The sequence below is a fragment of the Nannobrachium achirus genome (assembly GCF_963921795.1).
Source record: "Nannobrachium achirus genome assembly, chromosome: 20".
Classification (NCBI taxonomy): Eukaryota; Metazoa; Chordata; class Actinopteri; order Myctophiformes; family Myctophidae; genus Nannobrachium; species Nannobrachium achirus.
The window spans coordinates 27,143,916-27,171,056 of NC_137827.1; the positions used below are offsets into that span (position 1 = coordinate 27,143,916).

At 42.5% G+C, this 27,141-nt stretch overlaps 5 protein-coding genes across 5 annotated transcripts; 3 read left to right on the forward strand and 2 right to left on the reverse strand.

Annotated features, from left to right (window-relative positions):
• Nucleotides 1-9,410: 9,410 nt before the first annotated feature.
• On the forward strand, nt 9,411-10,568 carry LOC308305378 (small ribosomal subunit protein uS9m-like; the record flags this gene model as incomplete). Its single annotated transcript, XM_080750163.1, has 1 exon — nt 9,411-10,568. The coding sequence occupies one exon, from the start codon at nt 9,411-9,413 to the stop codon at nt 10,566-10,568; it is 1,158 nt and encodes a 385-aa protein (XP_080606289.1).
• A 2,828-nt stretch (nt 10,569-13,396) lies between these two features.
• On the reverse strand, nt 13,397-13,906 carry LOC308305421 (succinate dehydrogenase cytochrome b560 subunit, mitochondrial-like; the record flags this gene model as incomplete). The annotated part of the gene is made up of 1 exon (XM_080750223.1): nt 13,397-13,906. One exon carries the CDS (start codon nt 13,904-13,906, stop codon nt 13,397-13,399), a length of 510 nt encoding a protein of 169 aa, XP_080606349.1.
• A 386-nt stretch (nt 13,907-14,292) lies between these two features.
• LOC308306047 (succinate dehydrogenase [ubiquinone] cytochrome b small subunit B, mitochondrial-like) lies at nt 14,293-14,772 on the forward strand (the record flags this gene model as incomplete). The annotated part of the gene is made up of 1 exon (XM_080750948.1): nt 14,293-14,772. The coding sequence occupies one exon, from the start codon at nt 14,293-14,295 to the stop codon at nt 14,770-14,772; it is 480 nt and encodes a 159-aa protein (XP_080607074.1).
• A 4,576-nt stretch (nt 14,773-19,348) lies between these two features.
• slc25a47b (solute carrier family 25 member 47b) lies at nt 19,349-23,603 on the reverse strand (the record flags this gene model as incomplete). The annotated part of the gene is made up of 6 exons (XM_080750097.1): nt 23,346-23,603; nt 23,043-23,086; nt 22,078-22,149; nt 20,762-20,944; nt 19,736-20,003; nt 19,349-19,626 (listed from the first exon to the last, which is right to left on the reverse strand). Exons 1-6 carry the CDS (start codon nt 23,380-23,382, stop codon nt 19,349-19,351), a joined length of 882 nt encoding a protein of 293 aa, XP_080606223.1. The 5' UTR covers nt 23,383-23,603.
• A 2,327-nt stretch (nt 23,604-25,930) lies between these two features.
• On the forward strand, nt 25,931-26,956 carry LOC308305789 (small ribosomal subunit protein mS22-like; the record flags this gene model as incomplete). Its single annotated transcript, XM_080750661.1, has 1 exon — nt 25,931-26,956. One exon carries the CDS (start codon nt 25,931-25,933, stop codon nt 26,954-26,956), a length of 1,026 nt encoding a protein of 341 aa, XP_080606787.1.
• Between the last annotated feature and the right edge of the window lie 185 nt (nt 26,957-27,141).

Here is a 27,141-nt window from a genome sequence, read left to right on the forward strand (position 1 = left end):
AGTGGTTGCCCTGCTATAGAGCAATTGAGTGGCCACATTTCAGTGATTCTAGGTGTAAGTCTCATTAATGTTGGATCGATTTAAGAGGACTGGCCACTGGGAGGGGAATATTTCCCATCCTTTTAAGGGATTTTAAGGGATAGGCAGCAGGAGCAATGTGGATTGCATTTAAAATGTGTTATCCTTTAAACACAAACTAGTTTCTGCTTGTTCATGGGCTATGAACCATATGTATTATATTTAATTGATTAACATACATTCTTACATTGTTATAAATATATTACTTTTCTTAAATTCTTATAAACATATTACCTGTTGAGGGGGAAATAGGTATGGCGGCTCAATTTTTATCTACTGTAGACTATTAGCTAGCTGCTATTGCTACGGAAAACCATGGCTGCATTGAGAGGGTCCTATTCTGGATAAAGGTGAGCACATCCTGCCTGCCAAACTGAGATCTTTGTACAACCACCCAGCAGTTGTGTTTTGACGTATGTTGTTTCATCATCATGGTTGGTTTCAGCCTCAGGTTATCTTCTTTCTGCCACAGAGGACTTAGGTTTTACAGGGGCAGAGTTTTGCTGGACTGGACAACTACCTACTACCTCACAGCAAGGATCCAGGGGCAGAGTTTTGCTGGACTGGACAACTACGTACTACCTCACAGCAAGGATCCATGCATCACAGGGGTTGACTCTAACGCCTGCCCACTTGCCCTTAACCTTACCGACAAAGTTGGACAGGCCTTTACTGTCACTCAGTAATATGGCAGTTGACATCACAACACATGAGAAATGAGATCTGTATTTAAACTTCTGTTTTACAGAAGCAGTCTCCTGACCAGACCACTGTCCTATCATCAAGGTCAAGAGGGCAAGGATACGACTAGAGAATGGGTAGAACATTTTGTTGATGGCCCTGTGGCTTACTTTTACCCCACGCCCGTCACAGTGCTCACTATGCATGGACATTGTGATATTGGAGTAAAAATATATACAGTTTTTGAAACCTAAGAGCTTCCTCCAGTGGTCGCCTTGCTATAGAGCAAATGAGTGGCCACTCTAGAGAACTGGGCACTGGGAGGGGGATGTCCTAGTCACCTTTAAAGTTGATCGATTTAAGAGGACTGGCCACTGGGAGGGGGATGTCCTAGTTTTGAGGGGGGAAATATGTATGGCAGCTGCCATACCTTGGCTAAATTTTAACTACTGTAGTCTATTAGCTAGCTGCTATTGCTACAGTAAACCATTGCTGCATTGAGAGGGTCCTATTCTGGATAAAGGTGAGCACATCCTGCCTGCCAAACAGATCTTTGTACAATCACCCAGCACTTGTGTTTTGCCATTTGTCGTTTCATCATCATGGATGGTTTCAGGTCATCTTCTTTCTGCCACAGAGGACTTAGGTTTTACAGGGGCAACTATTGTACTACCTCACAGCAAGGATCTATGCATCACAGGCTCTATGGGACACTGGCTCCAAACTAAAGCATTACACTGGACAGCTTGAGAGCGTCCTCTACTGGATAAAGGTGAGCACATTATGCCTGCCAAACAGATCTTTGTACAACCACCCAGCAGTTGTGTTTTGCCGTTTGTCGTTTCATCATCATGGATGGTTTCAGGTCATCTTCTTTCTGCCACAGAGGACTAAGGTTTTGCAGGGGCAACTATTGTACTACCTCACAGCAAGGATCCATGCTTCACAAGCTCTATGCGGACACTGGCTCCAAACTAAAGCACTACACTAGACAGCAGAGTGAGTGGTGAGTATGTTGATGCTTATATTCAGTTTTTGAAGCTTATATAAATACATTATATATACAGTAGATAGAATTTTTCCTAATAGCTTCCTCCAGTGGTCACCCTGCTATAGAGCAAATGAGTGGCCACATTTCAGAGATTCACAGCCTAGGTGTAAGAGTCATTAATGTTGGATCGATTTAAGAGGACTGGCCACTGGGAGGGGAATATTTCCCATCCTTTTACGGGACTTTAAGGGATAGGCAGCAGGGGCAATGTGGATTGCATTTAAAATGTGTTATCCTTTAAACACAAACTAGTTTCTGCTTGTTCATGGCCTATGAAGTTATGAACCATATGTATTATATTTAATTTATTTGCATACATTCTTACATTGTTATAAATATATTACTTTTCTTAAATTCTTATAAACATATAACATGTTGAGGGGGAAATAGGTATGGCAGCTGCCATACCTTGGCTCAATTTGTATCTACTGTAGTCTATTAGCTAGCTGTTATTGCTACGGAAAACCATGGCTGCATTGAGAGGGTCCTATTCTAGATAAAGGTGAGCACATCCTGCCTGCCAGGCTCTATATGCTGACTCTGGCTCCAAAGCATCACACTGGACAGCAGCTGCCATACCTTGGCTCAATTTGTATCTACTGTAGTCTATTAGCTAGCTGCTATTGCTACGGAAAACCATGGCTGCATTGAGAGGGTCCTATTCTAGATAAAGGTGAGCACATCCTGCCTGCCAGGCTCTATATGCCGACTCTGGCTCCAAAGCATCACACTGGACAGCAGAGTGAGTGGTGAGTATGTTGATGCTTATATTCAGTTTTTGAAACTTATATAAATACATTATATATACAGTAGATAGAATTTTTCCTAATAGCTTCCTCCAGTGGTTGCCCTGCTATAGAGCAATTGAGTGGCCACATTTCAGTGATTCTAGGTGTAAGTCTCATTAATGTTGGATCGATTTAAGAGGACTGGCCACTGGGAGGGGAATATTTCCCATCCTTTTACGGGATTTTAAGGGATAGGCAGCAGGGGCAATGTGGATTGCATTTAAAATGTGTTATCCTTTAAACACAAACTAGTTTCTGCTTGTTCATGGCCTATGAAGTTATGAACCATATGTATTATATTTAATTTATTTGCATACATTCTTACATTGTTATAAATATATTACTTTTCTTAAATTCTTATAAACATATAACATGTTGAGGGGGAAATAGGTATGGCAGCTGCCATACCTTGGCTCAATTTGTATCTACTGTAGTCTATTAGCTAGCTGTTATTGCTACGGAAAACCATGGCTGCATTGAGAGGGTCCTATTCTAGATAAAGGTGAGCACATCCTGCCTGCCAGGCTCTATATGCTGACTCTGGCTCCAAAGCATCACACTGGACAGCAGCTGCCATACCTTGGCTCAATTTTTATCTACTGTAGTCTATTAGCTAGCTGCTATTGCTACGGAAAACCATGGCTGCATTGAGAGGGTCCTATTCTAGATAAAGGTGAGCACATCCTGCCTGCCAGGCTCTATATGCCGACTCTGGCTCCAAAGCATCACACTGGACAGCAGAGTGAGTGGTGAGTATGTTGATGCTTATATTCAGTTTTTGAAACTTATATAAATACATTATATATACAGTAGATAGAATTTTTCCTAATAGCTTCCTCCAGTGGTTGCCCTGCTATAGAGCAATTGAGTGGCCACATTTCAGTGATTCTAGGTGTAAGTCTCATTAATGTTGGATCGATTTAAGAGGACTGGCCACTGGGAGGGGAATATTTCCCATCCTTTTACGGGATTTTAAGGGATAGGCAGCAGGGGCAATGTGGATTGCATTTAAAATGTGTTATCCTTTAAACACAAACTAGTTTCTGCTTGTTCATGGCCTATGAAGTTATGAACCATATGTATTATATTTAATTTATTTGCATACATTCTTACATTGTTATAAATATATTACTTTTCTTAAATTCTTATAAACATATAACATGTTGAGGGGGAAATAGGTATGGCAGCTGCCATACCTTGGCTCAATTTGTATCTACTGTAGTCTATTAGCTAGCTGTTATTGCTACGGAAAACCATGGCTGCATTGAGAGGGTCCTATTCTAGATAAAGGTGAGCACATCCTGCCTGCCAGGCTCTATATGCTGACTCTGGCTCCAAAGCATCACACTGGACAGCAGCTGCCATACCTTGGCTCAATTTTTATCTACTGTAGTCTATTAGCTAGCTGCTATTGCTACGGAAAACCATGGCTGCATTGAGAGGGTCCTATTCTAGATAAAGGTGAGCACATCCTGCCTGCCAGGCTCTATATGCCGACTCTGGCTCCAAAGCATCACACTGGACAGCAAAGTGAGTGGTGAGTATGTTGATGCTTATATTCAGTTTTTGAAACTTATATAAATACATTATATATACAGTAGATAGAATTTTTCCTAATAGCTTCCTCCAGTGGTTGCCCTGCTATAGAGCAATTGAGTGGCCACATTTCAGTGATTCTAGGTGTAAGTCTCATTAATGTTGGATCGATTTAAGAGGACTGGCCACTGGGAGGGGAATATTTCCCATCCTTTTACGGGATTTTAAGGGATAGGCAGCAGGGGCAATGTGGATTGCATTTAAAATGTGTTATCCTTTAAACACAAACTAGTTTCTGCTTGTTCATGGCCTATGAAGTTATGAACCATATGTATTATATTTAATTTATTTGCATACATTCTTACATTGTTATAAATATATTACTTTTCTTAAATTCTTATAAAATATAACATGTTGAGGGGGAAATAGGTATGGCAGCTGCCATACCTTGGCTCAATTTGTATCTACTGTAGTCTATTAGCTAGCTGTTATTGCTACGGAAAACCATGGCTGCATTGAGAGGGTCCTATTCTAGATAAAGGTGAGCACATCCTGCCTGCCAGGCTCTATATGCTGACTCTGGCTCCAAAGCATCACACTGGACAGCAGCTGCCATACCTTGGCTCAATTCTTATCTACTGTAGTCTATTAGCTAGCTGCTATTGCTACGGAAAACCATGGCTGCATTGAGAGGGTCCTATTCTAGATAAAGGTGAGCACATCCTGCCTGCCAGGCTCTATATGCCGACTCTGGCTCCAAAGCATCACACTGGACAGCAGAGTGAGTGGTGAGTATGTTGATGCTTATATTCAGTTTTTGAAACTTATATAAATACATTATATATACAGTAGATAGAATTTTTCCTAATAGCTTCCTCCAGTGGTTGCCCTGCTATAGAGCAATTGAGTGGCCACATTTCAGTGATTCTAGGTGTAAGTCTCATTAATGTTGGATCGATTTAAGAGGACTGGCCACTGGGAGGGGAATATTTCCCATCCTTTTACGGGATTTTAAGGGATAGGCAGCAGGGGCAATGTGGATTGCATTTAAAATGTGTTATCCTTTAAACACAAACTAGTTTCTGCTTGTTCATGGCCTATGAAGTTATGAACCATATGTATTATATTTAATTTATTTGCATACATTCTTACATTGTTATAAATATATTACTTTTCTTAAATTCTTATAAACATATAACATGTTGAGGGGGAAATAGGTATGGCAGCTGCCATACCTTGGCTCAATTTTTATCTACTGTAGTCTATTAGCTAGCTGTTATTGCTACGGAAAACCATGGCTGCATTGAGAGGGTCCTATTCTAGATAAAGGTGAGCACATCCTGCCTGCCAGGCTCTATATGCTGACTCTGGCTCCAAAGCATCACACTGGACAGCAGCTGCCATACCTTGGCTCAATTTCTATCTACTGTAGTCTATTAGCTAGCTGCTATTGCTACGGAAAACCATGGCTGCATTGAGAGGGTCCTATTCTAGATAAAGGTGAGCACATCCTGCCTGCCAGGCTCTATATGCCGACTCTGGCTCCAAAGCATCACACTGGACAGCAGAGTGAGTGGTGAGTATGTTGATGCTTATATTCAGTTTTTGAAACTTATATAAATACATTATATATACAGTAGATATAATTTTTCCTAATAGCTTCCTCCAGTGGTCGCCCTGCTATAGAGCAATTGAGTGGCCACATTTCAGTGATTCACAGTAGGTGTAAGTCTCATTAATGTTGGATCGATTTAAGAGGACTGGCCACTGGGAGGGGGATATGTCCCATCCTTTTAAGGGATTTTAAGGGATAGGCAGCAGGGGCAATGTGGATTGCATTTAAAATGTGTTATCCTTTAAACACAAACTAGTTTCTGCTTGTTCATGGCCTATGAACCATATGTATTATATTTAATTGATTAACATACATTCTTACATTGTTATAAATATATTACTTTTCTTAAATTCTTATAAACATATTACCTGTTGAGGGGGAAATAGGTATGGCGGCTCAATTTTTATCTACTGTAGACTATTAGCTAGCTGCTATTGCTACGGAAAACCATGGCTGCATTGAGAGGGTCCTATTCTGGATAAAGGTGAGCACATCCTGCCTGCCAAACTGAGATCTTTGTACAACCACCCAGCAGTTGTGTTTTGACGTATGTTGTTTCATCATCATGGTTGGTTTCAGCCTCAGGTTATCTTCTTTCTGCCACAGAGGACTTAGGTTTTACAGGGGCAGAGTTTTGCTGGACTGGACAACTACCTACTACCTCACAGCAAGGATCCAGGGGCAGAGTTTTGCTGGACTGGACAACTACGTACTACCTCACAGCAAGGATCCATGCATCACAGGGGTTGACTCTAACGCCTGCCCACTTGCCCTTAACCTTACCGACAAAGTTGGACAGGCCTTTACTGTCACTCAGTAATATGGCAGTTGACATCACAACACATGAGAAATGAGATCTGTATTTAAACTTCTGTTTTACAGAAGCAGTCTCCTGACCAGACCACTATCCTATCATCAAGGTCAAGAGGGCAAGGATACGACTAGAGAATGGGTAGAACATTTTGTTGATGGCCCTGTGGCTTACTTTTACCCCACGCCCGTCACAGTGCTCACTATGCATGGACATTGTGATATTGGAGTAAAAATATATACAGTTTTTGAAACCTAAGAGCTTCCTCCAGTGGTCGCCTTGCTATAGAGCAAATGAGTGGCCACTCTAGAGAACTGGGCACTGGGAGGGGGATGTCCTAGTCACCTTTAAAGTTGATCGATTTAAGAGGACTGGCCACTGGGAGGGGGATGTCCTAGTTTTGAGGGGGGAAATATGTATGGCAGCTGCCATACCTTGGCTAAATTTTAACTACTGTAGTCTATTAGCTAGCTGCTATTGCTACAGTAAACCATTGCTGCATTGAGAGGGTCCTATTCTGGATAAAGGTGAGCACATCCTGCCTGCCAAACAGATCTTTGTACAATCACCCAGCACTTGTGTTTTGCCATTTGTCGTTTCATCATCATGGATGGTTTCAGGTCATCTTCTTTCTGCCACAGAGGACTTAGGTTTTACAGGGGCAACTATTGTACTACCTCACAGCAAGGATCTATGCATCACAGGCTCTATGGGACACTGGCTCCAAACTAAAGCATTACACTGGACAGCTTGAGAGCGTCCTCTACTGGATAAAGGTGAGCACATTATGCCTGCCAAACAGATCTTTGTACAACCACCCAGCAGTTGTGTTTTGCCGTTTGTCGTTTCATCATCATGGATGGTTTCAGGTCATCTTCTTTCTGCCACAGAGGACTAAGGTTTTGCAGGGGCAACTATTGTACTACCTCACAGCAAGGATCCATGCTTCACAAGCTCTATGCGGACACTGGCTCCAAACTAAAGCATTACACTGGACAGCAGAGTGAGTGGTGAGTATGTTGATGCTTATATTCAGTTTTTGAAACTTATATAAATACATTATATATACAGTAGATATAATTTTTCCTAATAGCTTCCTCCAGTGGTCGCCCTGCTATAGAGCAATTGAGTGGACACATTTCAGTGATTCACAGTAGGTGTAAGTCTCATTAATGTTGGATCGATTTAAGAGGACTGGCCACTGGGAGGGGGATATGTCCCATCCTTTTAAGGGATTTTAAGGGATAGGCAGCAGGGGCAATGTGGATTGCATTTAAAATGTGTTATCCTTTAAACACAAACTAGTTTCTGCTTGTTCATGGCCTATGAACCATATGTATTATATTTAATGTATTTACATCCATTCTTACATTGTTATAAATATATATTACTTTTCTTAAATTCTTATAAACATATTACGTGTTGAGGGGGAAATAAGTATGGCAGCTGCCATACCTTGGCTCAATTTTTATCTACTGCAGTCTATTAGCTAGCTGCTATTGCTACGGAAAACCATGGCTGCATTGAGAGGGTCCTATGCTGGATAAAGGTGAGCACATCCTGCCTGCCAAACTGAGATCTTTGTACAACCACCCAGCAGTTGTGTTTTGCCGTTTGTCGTTTCATCATCATGGTTGGTTTCAGGTTATCTTATTTCTGCCACAGAGGACTTAAGTTTTACAGGGGCAACTACGTACTACTGCTGGACTGGACAACTACGCATGCATCACAGGGCTCTATATGCAGTCACTGGCTCCATTACACTGGACAGCAGAGTGAGTGGTGAGTATGTTGATGCTGGCACATGGGGCCTGTGGCTCACTTTTACCCCACACCCGTCATGGTCATGGCCAACTTGTCACCCTGCATGGACACAAGATATCAGCCATGTTTTAACAGATTAGGTTCATGAAGACAAAGCTCAAGATGGCCAACATCAATCACTTCTCCTGGCCTCTACTACTTAATAACACATTAATTACCAGAGTTAAAACATTGTCTCCTGACCAGACCACTAGCCATAACCTGTCAAGATCAAGACAGAAAAGATCGATCTTCACAGGCTCTATATGCAGACTGAATCCAACGCTGCCTCTTTGCACTGAACAGCAGAGAGTGGGGAGAGCATTTTGTTGCTGGCTTGTTTTTACCCTATGCACCTGTCATGGACAAAGTGTTGGCTGCTGCTCACACTCTGCATGGACACTGAGATATTGGCCAAGTTGTTAACAGATTAAACAAAGATTAAGAGGGAAAACATCGGTCTCTTTACTCTCTTCCTCGGCAGTGCTACTTTAATTACAATGACGTGGGCATTTGTATAGCAAATTAATGGTAAACTAGAGGACTGGGCACAAGTAAGGACCCATTTTGGGAATACTTACGTGATTCACGGATGTGTTCATTAATCCATTACTGGTTCTTGTCATTCTTTACCACTTTCAACTTCCAGACCCTATTTTGGCTTTATTGGACACCGGGTTGAAAGTAAAATGAATCTACTTGTATGATGGTTTTATGTGTAACATGCATTTTTAAAGACATATTTTTCAGGGTGGGCCTCTGATAAAACAATACTGGGAGGATATGTTGCCTGGATGCCAGGAACTGCCGTGGTGCTGGTCCAGTGTTACCTGGTGTCTCTGTACACACCTCTGTTAGTTTTATTTGCAGGGTCAGACATTACTGTCAAAGTCATGTTCTGATTTTGAACACGGCTGGTGACATCACAACACATCAGCAATTAGATCTGTGTAATGGCCCCACATAGTGACCTTGGTTGTTTCATTATCATGGTGGGCATAATCAAGTAAACATCTGCCAGAGAGGAATTAAAACTGTTTAACAAAGATGGCTGCCTCCAGTGGACCCACCATGAGCTCTCTGCTGTGGAGATGGGGACATTGTTGCACAAATATTAACGCAGTATCATCGCATTTAACCCGACAGGTCCTGAGCAGGCAGATATGTGTGAGCTCAGCCCTCCACAGGAAGAACCTGGCTGCAGCAGGACCAGAGAAGTTCACAGCAGAGTTTGTCCAGAAGCAAGTGGAGGAATTCAACATTGGGAAACGCCACCTGGCCAACATGATGGGAGAAGATCCAGAGAACTTCACTCAGGAGGACATTGATAGGTCCATCACCTACCTCTTCCCCTCCAGCTTGTTTCAAAAGAAGGCCAGGCCTGTAATGAAGCATCCAGATGGGATATTTCCAAAGCAGAGAGCTGTGCAGTGGGGAGCAGACGGTCGGCCCTTCCACTTCCTCTTCTACGCGGTCAAACAGTCCTACTTCTCTCTGATGCATGAGACATACAGTAAAGTCTTGAACATCGAGAAGCACCAAGATCGTCTCAAGGCAAAGGGACTTTTCTCTCTGGATACCAAGCAGATTGCTCTAGGAAGCAGCAGGTGGTTGATAAAGGAAGAGCTAGCTGACCTGATAGTGGAGTCCATCTCTGACCATGACGCTGCACGCTTCATCCAGCTGATGGAGGGGATGCTGTCCATGCCCTACTGCACCAACGAAGAAGAGTTCATCCTGCGCTATCGGCGGCAGCTGGAGGTCCAGTCCAGCAAGCAGCTCATCCCGCCCCTAGAGAGGGATGACAAGGGAGTGGCCTTCAGTGCGGCAGAAGGGAGGAGGAAGTCATCTAACAGCTCGGTGGTGATGAGAGACAGCGGCTCTGGACGCTTCACCGTCAACAGTCAGGATTACCTTCATTACTTCCCTGTCCTGCAGGACAGGGAGCAGCTGATGTTTCCTCTGCAGTTCATGGGCGTACTGGGCCGCTTTGACCTGGACTGCATGGTGAGCGGAGGCGGCCACTCCAGCCAGGCGGGGGCAGTGCGTCTGGCCATCTCCCGCTGTCTGCTCAGCTTCCAGTCTGAGGGCGACATGGAGATCATGAGACAAGCTGGGCTGTTGACTCCGGACCCCAGGGTGAGAGAGAGGAAGAAGCCTGGGCAGGCTGGAGCACGCAAGAAGTTCACCTGGAAGAAACGATGAAGAAGAGGAGGAAGAAATGTCAAAAGAACAGGTGGAAATAGATTGTGGTCTAAATAACGAGCTAACGAGGAGCCATACATGCAAACTAAGTGAGTACCACTGATGTCACGATGAGTCAGCTGTATCCATGTATGGAGTTTTACATAAAGCATTATATTTTTTTTAACTGAGGAGGTCAAATTATCCTTCATGATGATGACTGCTTGTATGGCAGTACAATAAGATTAATATAGCCAACAATGTCACCGACTTAAACGTCACTGGACACAGTCATTTACATTAAGTGGACAAAATAGAATTAAGCCCTGTAAGAGCCTCAACGAGATGATGTCATAATGACTTTACTTGCCCTTGACCTGAGTTACTTTTACCTGACTTTGCTTTCACACATGCTACCTCAATTCAAGCTTAAGTTTCTCCTTTAAAGATGAGGCATGTTCAACTAATGCAGCTAGATTTGCTTCTTCAGCAGCTCAAACTGAGTGGATAAGACAGATAGTTCAACAACTGAACCCTTTTTAAGAACAGTTGAACAGTTGACAATTGTGATGCACTATCATCAGGGCCCATCTCATCCTCCTCTTCATCATCTTATTTGTTTACACATAAAGCATCCCCATTGTTTTGCTTTGTCTTTAAACTGCATCTTAGGTTCAAACCAGTTTCTTTCATCTGCATATTTTTCTTCTTTAGGCAGAAGGTCTCTGCTCATTGAAATCTTGAAAGTCTGAAACAGTGTTGATATAGTTCACCAACTCTTGCACTGTCTGCAGATTGGCAGCATCACTCTTCATCAGACTTTCAACTTCATGCATTTTACCAGTTTATTCTCCAAAGCCCTCTTGGCTGACCGCTTACTCATTCTTTTAGCTTCCATTTAGCTGTTCATTTTCTCTTTATCTTCAGCCATCACGTCAGAAAAACAGAGCGTAAATTCTATGCAAGGCAACAAAAATTAACACTTCTCTTACAGACCAGATGCATAACAATTTCTGAACACGCAGAGTCTTCCGTTTAGTTTGCAAACAGAGACACGCTCCCGAAAAAGTCACTGCATTGCTTGAATCAATTCACCTCTGGGGCTAAGTGGCTTTAACGGGTTCTCAGATGTATTATTCTTTACCTTCTTTTTAAAGTTGTTGTTTTTCATCCAAGAAAGTCTTCCATTGAGTTGTGTCAAAGAATTCTTCCAAAAGATATCCAGAAACTGTCTGGTAGTTTTCTTAGAATCCAAACAATCTTCTTAAATCTTCCAATCAAAGCGAGATTTTTTTTAACTAAATGTCTAATGTTTCCAAAAATCTTTGAGCTCAAAATAATGACACACGTTGTAAATGTAGACTCTTCAAGTAAAGGCAAAAAGAATACGTGGTACACTACAGTTTACATGTGGTACACGTGTGGTAAAAAAAATATGAGCTCTCTCTCCTAGCTTTCACTGTTCTGACCAAATTCAGAAGAGAAAGGAACATCCACCAAACACATCAATAGAAGAGCACCAATCACAAGCATTCACTTAAAGACAGGCCAATCCACACAAAACAATTACTACAGCACACTGCTGCACATAATCATCGCAAAATTACACACTGCTGCATAATATTGGGCACTATCAACTTCAAAGGAAAGTCAGGTCAAAGTAACTCAAGGTCAAAGGCAAGTAAGGTCGTTATGAAGTTCTACCACAACCACAAAATACAAGCAAAGCGATGTGTTCCGTCTTCAGCACCAGGGCCAGCGCGCGCTCTCTCTCACTCAGACACACACACACACACACACACACACACACACACACACACACACACTTACTTACTTACTTACTTGCTTCTGGCAGTCCATCGTTGTCAAACGAAGAGCGCCAGGTGTCTCGATCTGCTGCAATCCTTCCCATTGCTATGTTGCATTTTATGAGCAGCACCTTCGCGTGCGCGTGGTCCTTGTAGCGCTTTTGTTGCCCTCCTGCAGACCTCTGGCCTGATTGGAGTTGGTCTGAGGACCTGTCGACAGTGTCGAGGTAGACGGGCTGCAGGCATGCAGATCACATGATCTAGCCAGCGGACAGAGGTCATATCTGCATGCCAGAATCAGTCACCTGACTCACCTCTAGGCTCTATAGCTGGATGAGCTGGTAGCTCTGAATAGATCATGTGGTGCTCCCATGTGATGTGATTTGTGATTTATCTGTCTGTCATTCAGTGTTATGAGTTTAAAAAAGGATCTCAATTTCAATAAGGGTTAGGGTTAGGATACGCCCATGTGCTTTCTTGGGCGTATCCTTTTAGTTGACCTTGTACCAGTGAGCTGTAGCATATACTGTCATGACACAGTAACTGTACCCTTTCCTATGCAAACTTCGAATAAATTCTTCAATAAATCAATCAATCAAAGCCCAGGATCCTTAGCAGACAGCAGATGTGAAACGCACACACACACACACACACACACACACACACACACACACATGCACACGCACACTGACTGAATACTTGAGGTATTCTTTCCATTGTGGTCCTGTGTTTTCAATTCATTGAGACAAAAATATTATAATATACAATAATATATAAGACATCAATAAAACATATTCTGTAGAGTAAACGGTTATCTAAGCTTATAGACATTAATAGGACCAATCCATATGGGAGCCATGCAGATCCCATGCAGAAGATCTCAATGTCCACGATTTAATTCTTGGATCATGCTTAGCTCTCGCATGAAGTCAAGAGGCAAAAATATTTCCTCTAAATTTTCTTTGATCTTTGGTTTGGACCTCCTTCTCCATCCACCAAGGCAACTCTCCTTGCCTTCTCCTAACCCAATCTCCTACAGGCTCAAAGGAAAGCAATGGCGAAGGAAGTAAAGATTGACAGAGATATGACTATGTAGCTGGTACGATACACATGGGGCATCTTCAAGCCTTTGGCCATGTCCCAACACAGATGGCGGATGCCGTTGTAGGTGTGGTAGGATACCGGGAAGGCAATGCCAAATTTGGTCAGGCTGATGAGATAGGAGCCCAAATAGTTGGAGTGGACCAGGTCGAGGTAGTAAGGGTAACTTCCTGGTAATACAAGCGCTGCCATTGCAAAGACTGAAATAGCTCCACTCATTCCAATACCGGTTAGTCTGTGTGTGATGGACATCACCATGGGGATGGACCACTTGTAGATAGTGAGATGGGGAGACATGGGTCTGTTTAGTCTTTTGTTTTTGGCCCAAAAGTTGATCATCTCCCCCTGTGCTGTGGTTCCTATTTGGGCTGAATGCCTGTGTATTACACAGTACTGAGACCTTGAGAGACGGACACCCTGTCGGGTCAATGTCCTTAAAAGCAATGCCATGTCTGCCAGATACTGAGAACACAACCGGTTTAGTGAAGTCTTTCTCTATACTACGTGTGTATCTGTCTTGTGTCTGTTTGGCGTCTCTTGACCTTATATAGGCAGAGCTCTGTTTTGATGCCACACAATCAACAAACCGTTGCATAGCAATAGCATCGACAAGTGGACGGGCGGGGCCTTTCAGTGGCCTCTGAGCGCCATCTCGCGTGAGTTGAGCCAGTGGTGGTGGTACCGATCATGGTAACATAGCGTTACCATGGTAACATCAACAACTCATCATCTGTGACGATGATGAGTTGTTGACGTTACCATGGTAATGCAATGTTACCATGATTCTATAAAAGTAAGATTCAGCAAACAGAGACCACAATGGTAGTTTCATCATCATGTTGGGCGTAATCAAGGTGACGTCTCTCTGCCATAGAGGACTTACACCTCTTTACAGAAGCAGTATCCTGACCAGACCACTAGCAGCCGTAACACACCAATATCAACAGAGACCGTCATACCTCCTCACAGCAAGGATCCATTCTTCACGCACTCTCTATACGGACTCTGACAACAAAGCTGCCTCATTACACTGGACAGCAGAGCGAGGGGTCAGTATCTTGTTGCTGGCTTTGGGGCCTGTCGCTTACTTTTACCCCACACCCGTCATCGACTACTCATTAGCCGCTGCTCTGACTCTGCATGGACACTGGGGCATCGGCCAGGTGTTAACTGATTATGTTCATGGAGACACAAAGATCAGGATGGCCAACATCGGTCTCTTTCTCCTGTCCTCCATCACCTTTGCCGGCCTCTGCTACTTCAACTACAATGACGTGGGTGTTTGCAAAGCCATCGCCCTGCTGTGGAGCAAATGAATGCGACACAAGAGGACTGCGTACTGGAATGACGGGGCCACAACAGCACAGACCTACAGGCCCTCCACCTGTACATATAGGCCCCAGGTCCCTGAGGTCAGTGTGGAAATAATGAAAGAAGACAGGTGGTGTGAGAAGAATCCCTCGCAATGTGCACGTTGAGCTCAAGGAGGTCTTTTAGAAGTATGGGAATGTCCTGAAAGTCAATGTCATGCAGAATGGTGGGAACATGGACCTTTCTTACTATATAAGGGAAGACATGGTGTCATTTGTTTTTGAAATCATGAAAAATGTTGTTTCTTGTGAAAATAATTCATGTGATTTACTTGCCAGTATGTAACAAACAACTCAATAAAAATACAGTAGGATATCTAAATATAATGTCTACTGTTGATTTCTGTTGAGATTGGCACATTTCATCCAGGTTTTTTCATCTCTCTCACGCCAGGGTTCTTGTGGTTAAAATATCACAATGTAGGATTCTGATTCAGATTTATTCATCACTAGACTTTCTGGAAAGATGCAATTCTGGAAAATTGAAAGTGTGGTTGCCATGATGTGAGTCACACTTGCAAATAAATTGCATCCTGACCTTGTCCCTTTTATGCCCATATATGGAGATCCCTGGTGTCATTAATATTATGTATAAGCCCTTATCTTGGGCAACCATTCCGTTTTGGAATTCTCAGACTTTAATCACATGCAAGAATATTCTCAGGAAACAAATCTACTCTTTTGGGTAATAATAATAACAACATCTGATAGTGAGGGTGAGCCAAATTGGCATTCCATAATGTAACCCCTCGGTATGTGACACAATACTGTCCCCTAGTGGTGTAATATCTGAGGGCATGTAGATGTTTTGCCTGTCTGATGGATATTGGAGTTAGTGTGTTAGTATTCTTGGAAGTGATCTGGGAGGTTGGCACACTTTTTTAGATGAAGATGAAGAATGTTCTCAGGATGTTTATGTTAAAAATGGTTAGAAGTTCGAGACTAGTGGTAAGGACGGTTCCCTGTAGTTTGACCTGGTTGCTATTCTGACAAACCAAATTTGAAGTAAATACAATTTATAGAGTATCTGTGAGGTAAGTATATACTGCTATAATATAAAGTATGCAAAATGGTTATTTTGAGAAATGAGCTGATTGTCCTGAGAATTCAAACAATACTCCTCATCCACTATTACTCCCAAAAAGGAGGTGGAAACCAAAAGTCCTCAAAAAGCTTTTAAAAGCACCCCAAAATAACGTCAAATAATGTCAAATGGTTTGATCATGAATGTAAAAACCTCGGAAAGAGATGAAGGAACCAAACAAAACACTGGCGAAACATTTAAACATAAACATACAGTAAGGAAAAAAGGAACCAATACATAACTGAAGACATAACTGCATAAACTGTGTTTAGGTTTTGTTTATTAAAGAATTTGCATATAAATAAGTATAGTAATTAATTTACTATGAACACTAAATGCTTGGAAATCTTGTAATGTATTGCATTCATAATCACAAGTCATGGCTGCAATAGCACAGATTTCCTTCATGTTAATCAGAATTGATTCATACAAATAAGGCATACCTCAAATAACAGTAATAATAGTCATGAAAAGAACATTTACAGTATTTTGTTTGGGATGTAATAAGGTAGCTAAGACTTGGAGCACCGAGATACTAGCAAAATGTTTTCAGAGGTAGATTTCAGAATTAGTCTAGTAACAAAAAACAACAGATGTCTGAGGAATTCACAGATGATGCCTTGAGAAGGCCTTTGTTGTTGAGGTTTGAATAGACACATGCATGGAGATATGACCAAAGAATTAAAAGTAAGTTTGTATAACAATTCTGCCTGGCAACACAGAAACATAAAATGTAAACCTTTGTAAGACAAAGGTGATTTTGGCCAATAATGTCAAAAATAACAAAACTGCCTCTGTTAATCATGATGATATTAAAGTCATCATCACTAACAGATCACAACCAGACTCTCATCCTGACCCTCAGTTTGCACTTACATTTGCACTCAACGGACCACAATGTAAATAAGGTTTTTACATCTTTTGACAGATACGTATGTACAAATATACAGGTATATAGGTCATGTACTGTATATGCATTCAATCAAAACTGTTGCATACCATGACACTGAAGGAATTTGGACCTGCGAACCATAACAAGTTGACAACTCAATAAAGTTTGGCATTGAAAACAAGCCAGCCAGAGCGAGGCATGAACTGATCTTGTGGATTCAGTGCTGTCCAAGTTGAATACCAAAAGTATACCTGTAGGTGCAACCTTAACCTCTCTTTGTTGATATGGACAGAGCACTGAAGACTGTATTGTTTTAACTAACCTAATTTGTTGTAAAAAAAAAAAAAAGAAAAAAAAATCAACAGCACTGTTTGCCCTGTCACCGTTTTCCTGCTTATAAGTGTCTCTATTTATTATACTGTATGTGTGTATATACAGTACATAAGATGCTACCTCATATCCATCTTGCTGCTGGTCTCAGAGTTACAAAACAAGTCTTTTATCTTATCTTTAAAAACTCAGGCAGAAATTATAATATGTATCCAGGATACTAGACCAGTGAATAAATAGTTAGTTGATGAACTAAAATAGGTCTCATTTTTGTTTCATGACAGTCTACCCTGTAGTATTCCAAGGTTGTACAGAGAATCTAAAGTAATGGGGGAGCAGGTCTGCCTAAAATAACAGAATACTATAGATACATATTCCATTAAAACCTCCATTGATTGGAAGCGTTAGGATAAAGGCATTAATCAAATGGATGATAAAATCTTGTTCAGGGGCAATTCAATGATTTAGTGCAGGATAGCACAAGAGCTCTGAAAAACTGTAGCAGCATCTGAAAAATATTATATTAGTTTTATATCACTCAACAGAGCAAGAGAAAAGTTAAACCAAAATAAATTAGAATATATTCTATCTTAGAAACTACCTTTTCCACACACCCTTTTCTACAGAGATTTAAGAAGTGTTGAACTTTCGTAGAACCCTGTTGATACCTGGATAGGTAGGGTTGGGGGCGGTAACCGCCGTACCGCCGTACCGCGGTATACCGAGGCCTACCGCGGTCTCAGGGTCCTTACCGCGGTCAAAATAGTCTATTTTTTATTGAAAACAAGCGAGTTTTAAAACGGGGGAGAGGCGAGGACCGCATGCGCTCCATGCCGCTCTGCTCTGGGCCGCGTACCACAGGTTTGGAACGTCTATGGTTTGGAAGCCACATACGTCACTCGACTCGGAGACACAGTCTACACAGACACAGCAGCAGCCTCGTAGTAGGGAGCACGGAGAAGCGTAAACTTTCTCTGACTGTAATCCACACAACACAAGTATGTTAATACATACCTTGTGTTGTGGCAGTAGTACCTTGTGGCATTTTGTTTTTTATTCATACGGATTACAGGCGGAGCGCGGACCGCGTGGACTAAAAGCGAAAATGAAACTATCTTTTACTTTTCCCACCGCGTCGCGCCGAGCCGCCGACTCGCCCGTTGTGCCCCGTCGCCGATTTTATAACCTTTTCTGTCAAGTCTTGTCACTAAAACCTGTATATATCAGCACTCAATCGCTGCGATTTCAGACGTGAGTTAATCACTGTACACGATCTGATTACCCGTCTCCGTCTCTCTTCTGGTTTGTTCACACACAGCAGTCTGTGTCTTAAAAGCCCAAGTAGCTACCGTTACTATGGTAACCCGACAGTGCAGATCTAAAAGCTCAGAACGCGTCGCGGATGCGACGTGTTGTGAGCTTGTAGATCTGCTCCTTTCAAAGCCAAACCTGCTGTGCTGTACGGGGAAGTATAACTCGGGCAGTCAGGCTGTGGAGAGGCGACTTTTGGGAAGACGATTGCAATATTTTGGCTTATCGCCGAACCTTAATTAATAGATACGGGGGTGCGGTAATTACCGCAATACCGGCGGTAAATGGGAAGACGGTAATCGCGGTAACAAAATGTCGATACCGCCCCACGCCTACCATGATGTAGTTACGTAATAGAGTTGCAACAGTTAATCAAACTAATATTTGAAATCTTTTATTAAAATATAAATTTGATACGATTTAATACATTTATTTTATTTTGGGAGGGTTTCATAAAAATTACAAGGGTCCACTTTCTTTCATAGACGGTCCCAATCTCCCCTTTTCTCTGCTCCCTTCACTGGCTCCCGGTCGTGGCCCGCACTGAATACAAAACACTGATGCTGGCCTTCAAAGCAGCCAAAGGAGCACTTTGTTTGTATTCATTTACAGTATATGCTAAAAGTTTGATTTTGTGAACCATTTTGCCATGCAAAGAGTGAATAAAACTTGCATGCATGATGGCCACGTCGCTACACAACCCAGGGAAACCAAAGTTCAAGTTCAACACTTTAAAATATAGGAAAGAAATTGCTAAAATCGATCTACCAAAACACACACACACACACACACACACACACACACACACACACACACACACACACACACACACACACACACACACACACACACACACACACACACACACACACACACACACACACACCAAGATGCAGCCTTCAGAATCAAGTTGAGGGTTTTAGAAGGCGAATCACAACTTCATACATCCCAAATACTGACATGTTGACCGGGAAGGCACGTATGCAGTTGAGACTCAGGCCCTTAAAGAGGACAGAAGGCCCCTCAGACCGTATACAATCCACAATGCAGTGGAAGAAGCCTCGATATCTCCGCTCGCCCATCCAGTCCATCTGCAGGCGAGATTTGATCAGGTCCATGGGTGTGCCGATGCACCAGCCGCACATCCCAGACAGACCGCCTGCCAGCATAATCACTTTCCACTCTGTAAGTAGAAAGAAATATAATATAAGTAAAACACTTAGCTTATTCCTAATAAATATTTTACAGTATATCTTACAGTATAGGACTTTCATAGAAATATTTTGATTTACCACGCTGGGTCTGCCCAGGCTCCGACAGCTGTTCGCAGATGATGTGGTAGGTGGTAAAGTATGTGGCAAAGGAAAGTCCATCTCTCAGTGCCAGGGCTTGGGCTCCCTTGTAGAGCCCCAGGAATCCCTCCTCACGGGCGATGGTTAGCAGACAGTGGACTGGGCCGCGGTATTTTGGCTTTGGAACCTCTTGTGAGCTTCCTTGGTAGGGAGCCATCTGGCACTGCAAACGCACCTTCACTATGTCCGCTGGGGACATCACTGACACCTAGAAAATGCATGAGTGCAAAGGCAGAGTGAAGCCTGATTCATACTTCATCATACGACAGTGGCGCATGACGAGCTGAGCTACAAGGTCACAACACGCCACATCACAATGTGTTGCTCGGCTATTGAGTATTTTTAAGCGAAAGAGAAGGGAAAGAGAGGAAGAGAATGATTTAGGGATGAAACTATTAATCAACTATTAACTTTTTATTTTACTTTTTAGTAATTGAATAATGCATTTACTGATGTACCGTGAACATTTTTTAAATATGTACCTGTATTCTACCTGTTAAACATTCAAGGCCAATGTTTCAGCATGCCAAAACTGTAGTTATGAACGTGTGAGTGCATGCTTAATACTGAAACCATATATGTGCATAGATAGATTGTATAAGTGCACTACTTCCACGTTCACTGCTACACTAGCTACTTTGCCTTTGGACCACAAGGCTCTGGGTTAGATACCTGGCACCGCCAACTCAGCGTATGAGTAGCACTGCTTAGGTGCAGCAAGACTGGGATGGCTGATGGTAGGTGTTGCTCTCCATCTCAGCAATCCATCTCCCAGAGGTGACGTCTAGTGCATAAAACAGGGATAGACTCCCTGGCTTATACAAACAATAAGCCACACTGACCGACTTACTTACTTATTTAACTATTTCCTATGGATGTAGTGCATCAGTATAATATGCTAATTTTATATACAAGGGTCATCATGGCGACAGTGTCTGTTTGACAGTGTTCAAAGCCCAAGCTCACCTGTGCCACTCCACCAGAAGCCCCAGACAAGAAGATGTCCAGCTTGCCAGGCAGAGCTTCGGGACTCCCGTGACGTAGTTGACGGAGGCACTGCAGGACATTCCTGTAGGTCCCAAACACTACAGAGGAACTGAGTGAAACAGTGGAGACAGGCATAGATATGCCCCTGTAGAAGCCTCTCACCTAGGGAAAGACAGTAAGACACGGTTAAGCACAGTGGGCTCACTTACTGTAGACCAGTGGTTCTAAAACCTTTTTAGCTCAGGGCACCCCTGTAAATGACTTTTTCATCCACGGCACCCCTGAATTATATCACCTTATATTTATGTCATATTACGGTACATAAATATGTACTTCTTTACAATATGTCAGGAGGAAAACTTGAGACAATAAACGTTTCCATTATATAACTTTATACTTGAAGTAACGACTTGAACTCCAATTCTGGGGGGGGGGGGGGGGACGTTCACCAAAAACAGATCTACGAGCTAACAACGTGTTGCGTTGTGATGTGTTGACTGTTGTTTTGGTGAAGAGATTTTGGTATAGATCGAAGAAGAACGCACCAAGTACAGCGCAACTCAGATCCGTTTTACTAAGTAGTTAAACCGAAGAGATATTGATAAATTCAATACCCTGCAGCACATCTGGACTTGCATCACGGCATCCTAGGGTGTCATGGCATCCACTTGTCATGGCAGAAACTGTAGACTAACACAGTGGTTCTCAACCTGGGGGTCCCCAAATTGTTTTGGGGGGTCCCCGGATGATCACCTTAATGTGCAACCTTGTTTTCTCTCTCAACAGTAAACAAACCAACATAAAGTTTAAGCGTATAGAGGGTATATGCACATTGACATTAAGGACTTTTTAATACCTCTAAAATGACAAATTAAACATTGGACAAATTGTCAAAAATTTGAGGCATAATTTGTGAAAATAGGCGATCTACATGCTCACATGAGCATGTAGATCTGCCATTTTCACAATAGAACCGTGTCATACAAAATGTAATGCCTCAACTCTTAGTGCTCGTCAGGCTTGGGGGTCCCCAGTTAAAATATTATTATTTTGGGGGTCGTCGCCTCAAAAGGTTGAGAACCACTGGACTAACACGAGATACCGGCTCAGAGTAAGAATAAGTAAGAATGAGGCAATACGTGTGCGTGTGTGTGTGTGTGTGTGTGTGTGCGTGTGTGAGAGAGATAGAGAGAGAGAGTGGATTGTGAGTTCAGAACACACAGAAATGGTGTAGCGACACAAAGTCCAACATTCACTGTGACGGTGGACAATCAGGTGATGTGTGAACCACTCACCCCTTCGTTCTTAAACGTGGATCGGACACAATGCCAGATTCCTCTGTACTTGTGTTGGGTTTGTATCCTCACCTACAAAACACAATCAAAGAGTCATTCAAATATCACAGATCTAATTATGACTCTGTGAGTCACTAATGATTTTTTATCTGTTGAATCTAGAGTTGCAACACCAACCATTGACAGCCCATACATCCAAACAGAAAAGTTCTGATTGTTAAACTCACCAACCAGTAGTGTGTTCTAGACTTTTTTTGAGGGCATACTATAATTTATGATCCGCGGCTATTTGTGTGGCCAGGGTATACACCAGTGCATAGACAATGCCTATCAAAATAATCAAATACTCTACTTTGAAAGGTTCACAAGGGCAGACGCTATTCATATTTTTATTTCTGACAGCAGATGCTGTATATACGTGTCTTACAGGTAGAACACAGCACTGTCACCAACATTGCAGCTGTACTGAAAGCTTGAATTATACTCTATCTACAAAGTGTTTGTTTCATAAAAAAACACTGTAGACATGTTATATGAGCAACTTTCTGTTAGTAAATTATGTGCAGGTGATTCTTTTTCTGTTGGAGTGTTGGAGTTTAGAAGAGCTCATTGAAACCTCTCAACGGCCCTGCGTAGTGCATACCACCCATTTCAAAATTGCACACAATGCAGGAGGCAGCAGGACATTAGTGTTATTGAAAAAGAGTTCATCCAACACAACTCCAACACTTAATCACATGCATGGAATTTATTGACATAAAGTAGCTCATAACATGTCTGCTTTGGATTTATTATTATTTTTTTTTTAAACACTTTGCAGATAGAAAGAGGATGTTGGTGAGTTTAACGTTGTTTAATACAATCAGATAGGACTTTTCTGTTTGGATCTAGAGTTGCAAGTTGTGGCTACTGTATGTAATGATTACAAAATACTGTGCATATAATTGGTGTGTGCATTAACTTACTTTAACTGTGTCCAAAGGGTACCCAACTGCCACCCCGAATGCTCCTGCAAGCACAAGGATCAGATCAAACGACTTTGGAAACAGATGTTAAAATCTACCACAGACAGGACAGGGAAATGCAGGTTGTTATAGACATTGTCCTGATTCCTGAATCATACTCTGTAACGTGGTAGCCCTGAATACATGACTATCATATCATGTATATGATAGTCATGTATTCAGGGCTAGTAACGTGGATAACTATCAGCAAATATGAAATAGTCAGCTTGTAGTCAATATCTATGTAAATGTAAATAGTTTTACCTCCTATGGAACCAGCAGCGAAATCTGCCAAGTGCATCTTTTCTCTCCTTTGCTTTATCAAATGCTATTCATTCATTCAGCTGCTAGCTGGGTTAGCAAACATGCCAATGTCACAGAACAGAAAACGTCCGACCTCAGAAGCATTATGAAATAATTATGGCTGTTATATGCTGATGCTTATCTACCAACCAGCACATTGAAACTGTAATCTACAGATTGAATTTTAACTGATAATATATTAATGAGCAACTAAATAAGAACATGAACACAACAACAACAACACCACCATTCACTCTGCTAGCTCCTCTGTGCTCTGACGTAACTGTCTGCATGACAAACATCAAAACGTGCGTCGTGAACGTGCACGGTGTTACTTTATTTTTAGCTCGTGGTGCAACAACAGCGCCTTTTCTTTTTAAGTGTGTCTTTCTAGAAACCGTCTACCATAGATGGTTTCATAAAATGTAAAAAAGAAAAGAAAAAAAGAAATGTTGTAGTTTAAAGAATAATAATAAAAAATAGTAATAAAAGAATTCTAGACTAGATTTTTTTTATAGAGACAATCAAATATCCAATGTAAAAATCTCTCTATCTCTCTCTCTCTCTCTCTCTCTCTCTCTCTCTCTCTCTCTCTCTCTCTCTCTCTCTCACTCTCACTAGCATATATATATATTATATATATATATATATATATATATATATATATATATATATATAATATAAAATCATATAATATACTATACAATATCCTTTTATTCATATAATGATATTATATATATTATATATTATATGATAATATGTGAATATATATAATATATATCATATATTATATATATATAATATATACTATTATATACACTAATATTGTGTGTCGCAGATGAAAAAACATGAAACTGAAAACAGTACTTGCGCCTCGCTTTGCTGACGCAAGTAATGAAGGTCCAGGAGGCTCTCATGTCCCAGGACTCCATCACAGGCTCAGGGGGAAGGACAGGCTGTGGGGTGCATGGCGGCTAGGGCCCTCAAATCCCACGCCAGGGTAGCATGCGCCAGGGCTGGAACACGGCCCCCATTTTCATAAAAAAACAACCCATCGATACTTCACGTCTCCCCAAAATCACAAAGACTCCAGTTCTTGACTTAAACAACTAGTAAGACGCTTCAAGGCAACATGCAACTTCGCCCTTTAGGGGCCAATTCACCCTTTGTCAGCCTTCTGATTGATCCCTGACTGACCAACCAGCAGGCTCTTTCTGCCTTGTCCCACCCTGGTTCTGTCTTTTTTATGCTGAATTAACTAAAACATCATTTAAAAACATGCCCAGTCACTATACTGCACCTGAGAGGTTCATTTTTACTGAAACCAATTAAGTTTAAAATGAGAATTGAATACACAAAATAACAATAAGAAGCAAGTGAATTTCAATGGTAGTGGATGGAGAGAAAGGACTTTTGTCCCACCAAGACACAGCAACCAATGAGCGCAAAGAGGGGCGGGACAACGGGCAGGACTTGACAAAGGGCGAATTCTTGGCCATTTGGCCAGTGATGTACAGTATATCGGACCACCCATATATGGAGATCCATGTACTGTAGTACGTCCCTTTTATTCCCACACATGGAGATCCCTGTCTGAACCAGCCGCACAGATATGGGCTGTCTTCCACCATATATGGGCATTCCCATATGAATTCCTGTTATATGGGCTTAATATTGATGACATCAGGGATATCCATATATGGGAATAAAAGGGATTCTGTTAGAGTGGTTCCCATGACATCACCACATACAATATATTTTATGCCCATACATGGATATCCCTATATGAACCAGCCACACAGATATGGGCCATGTCTTGGCCATCTGGCCAGTGATATATATCGATGACATCAGGGATCTTCATAATATGGGCATAAAAGGGATTCTGGGAAAAACCATATATGGACTTTTACCTAGGTGATGTCACCTGTGATGTCACAGTGATGTGTCAAGGGAACCAACCCATAGACTGTAAAAATGTGTACACACACAGCTTCACGGCTTCACGTCTACACAGGGACAACTGCAACCTTCGGTCGCAAATAACATGCTTTCCCCAGGACATGAGGGCAATTGGTCTAACGGCTGCAGCGGTGGAGCCAGTGTCAAGCCTATACATATCCTAGCTCAGTCTGGCAACCGTCTAGCCACCAGCACCACAAACAGATTACATTCTCTTATATTTTACAGACCATCAGCAAGCACAGTGTTTGAATTGATACTTCTACCAGCTTGCTCTGTAAAAGAGTCTTATTAGCTGACCTCAATGCCTATATGGCTGACCTGCCCATATATGGAGGCTGACCTGCTCATATATAGAGATCCCTGAAGTCATCCTGCCCATATATGGAGGCTGACCTGCCCATATATGGAGATCCCTGATGTCATCACTGTGATGTCAGGGGAACCACACTAACAGAATCCCTTTTTACCACATACAATCCCTTTTATGCCCCTATATGGAGATCCATGTCTGTAGAAATAGCCACACTGACATGTATAGTCTATACTAGGTTAGAAAAGCGACCTCTGAGGTAACAACAATCATGGCGGCGCTCAGTGCAGCACGGTGTTTATTCCAAAGCTATTCTCGGGTGAAAAATGTGGATAAAAGTACACATCTTCTAGTCAGACTCAGCAGGAGGACGCTTTGTAGTGGAACAGCTGACCATTCTCCCTCAGACGAACACGTGAAGCCTCAGTACATGGACCCAGCAGTGCAGGACATCCTCACCAGGATAACGGGCCTAGACCTGCAGAAAGTCTTCCGACCCATCAAACAGGAGCTGAAGCCACCCACATACAAACTCATGACTGATGCGCAACTGGAAGAGGCGACCAGGCAGGCGACTGAAAAGGCAAAGAAGCTACTGAAGATGCCTCCTGTCTTGCCTGAGAGGAAACCGATTAATGATGTGCTGTCTGTGGACCCGATCCTGGAGGGCATAGACACAGCCAATTATGTCTTCACTGACATTACTTACAACATCCCACACAGGGAGCGGTTCATCGTCGTGTGGGAGCCCAGCGGGACCCCTGAGGCCACATGGGAGGAGAGAGACAGGCTCATCCAGGTCTACTTTCCTAAAGAGGGACGCAAACTCACAGCGCCAGCCATCTTCAAGGAGGAGAACCTCAAGCTGGTGTTCTCCCAGGAGCGTCACACAGACATGTTGGACCTTTGTCTGATCCAGTTTGAGCCAGATTCTGCGGACTACATCAGGGTACATGCAGCCACCTATGAAGACCTGGATAAGCATGGCAGATATGCACTGTTACACTCCAGCAGACACTTAGGGGGCATGGCCTGGTACCTGGTCAACGCACGCAGGGTGGATGGACTCATTGTAGACATGCTACAGAGACATCTGCTTCAGGATGCAGTGAGCCTGGTGTCTCTGTTCCACATGGTTCATCCTCACAGTGAGTCAGCCCAGGAGGCTGCCAGCCAGCAGGCCACTGGCACAGACCTGCTCAAGATCTACGCCCAGAAGGAGTCTCAGAGATCGGGCTACATCAAGCTGGCTCTGCAGACCTACAAACAGACACCTGCAGAGAGCACTGCTGCGTGAATGGACCAGCTCCAGTTCTAGGAATGTCAATTTCCTGGGTATATTTCAACCGTCCTACCCATCTCATGGAACTGTGACAGTCCAACAACGCCCTGTGGAATGGTCTGGGCTCTGCGGGCTCTGTCTTTTCATTATTGTGTATCGTTAAATTCTTCTGTAGGAGAATATCATAGGGTGCTGTCACT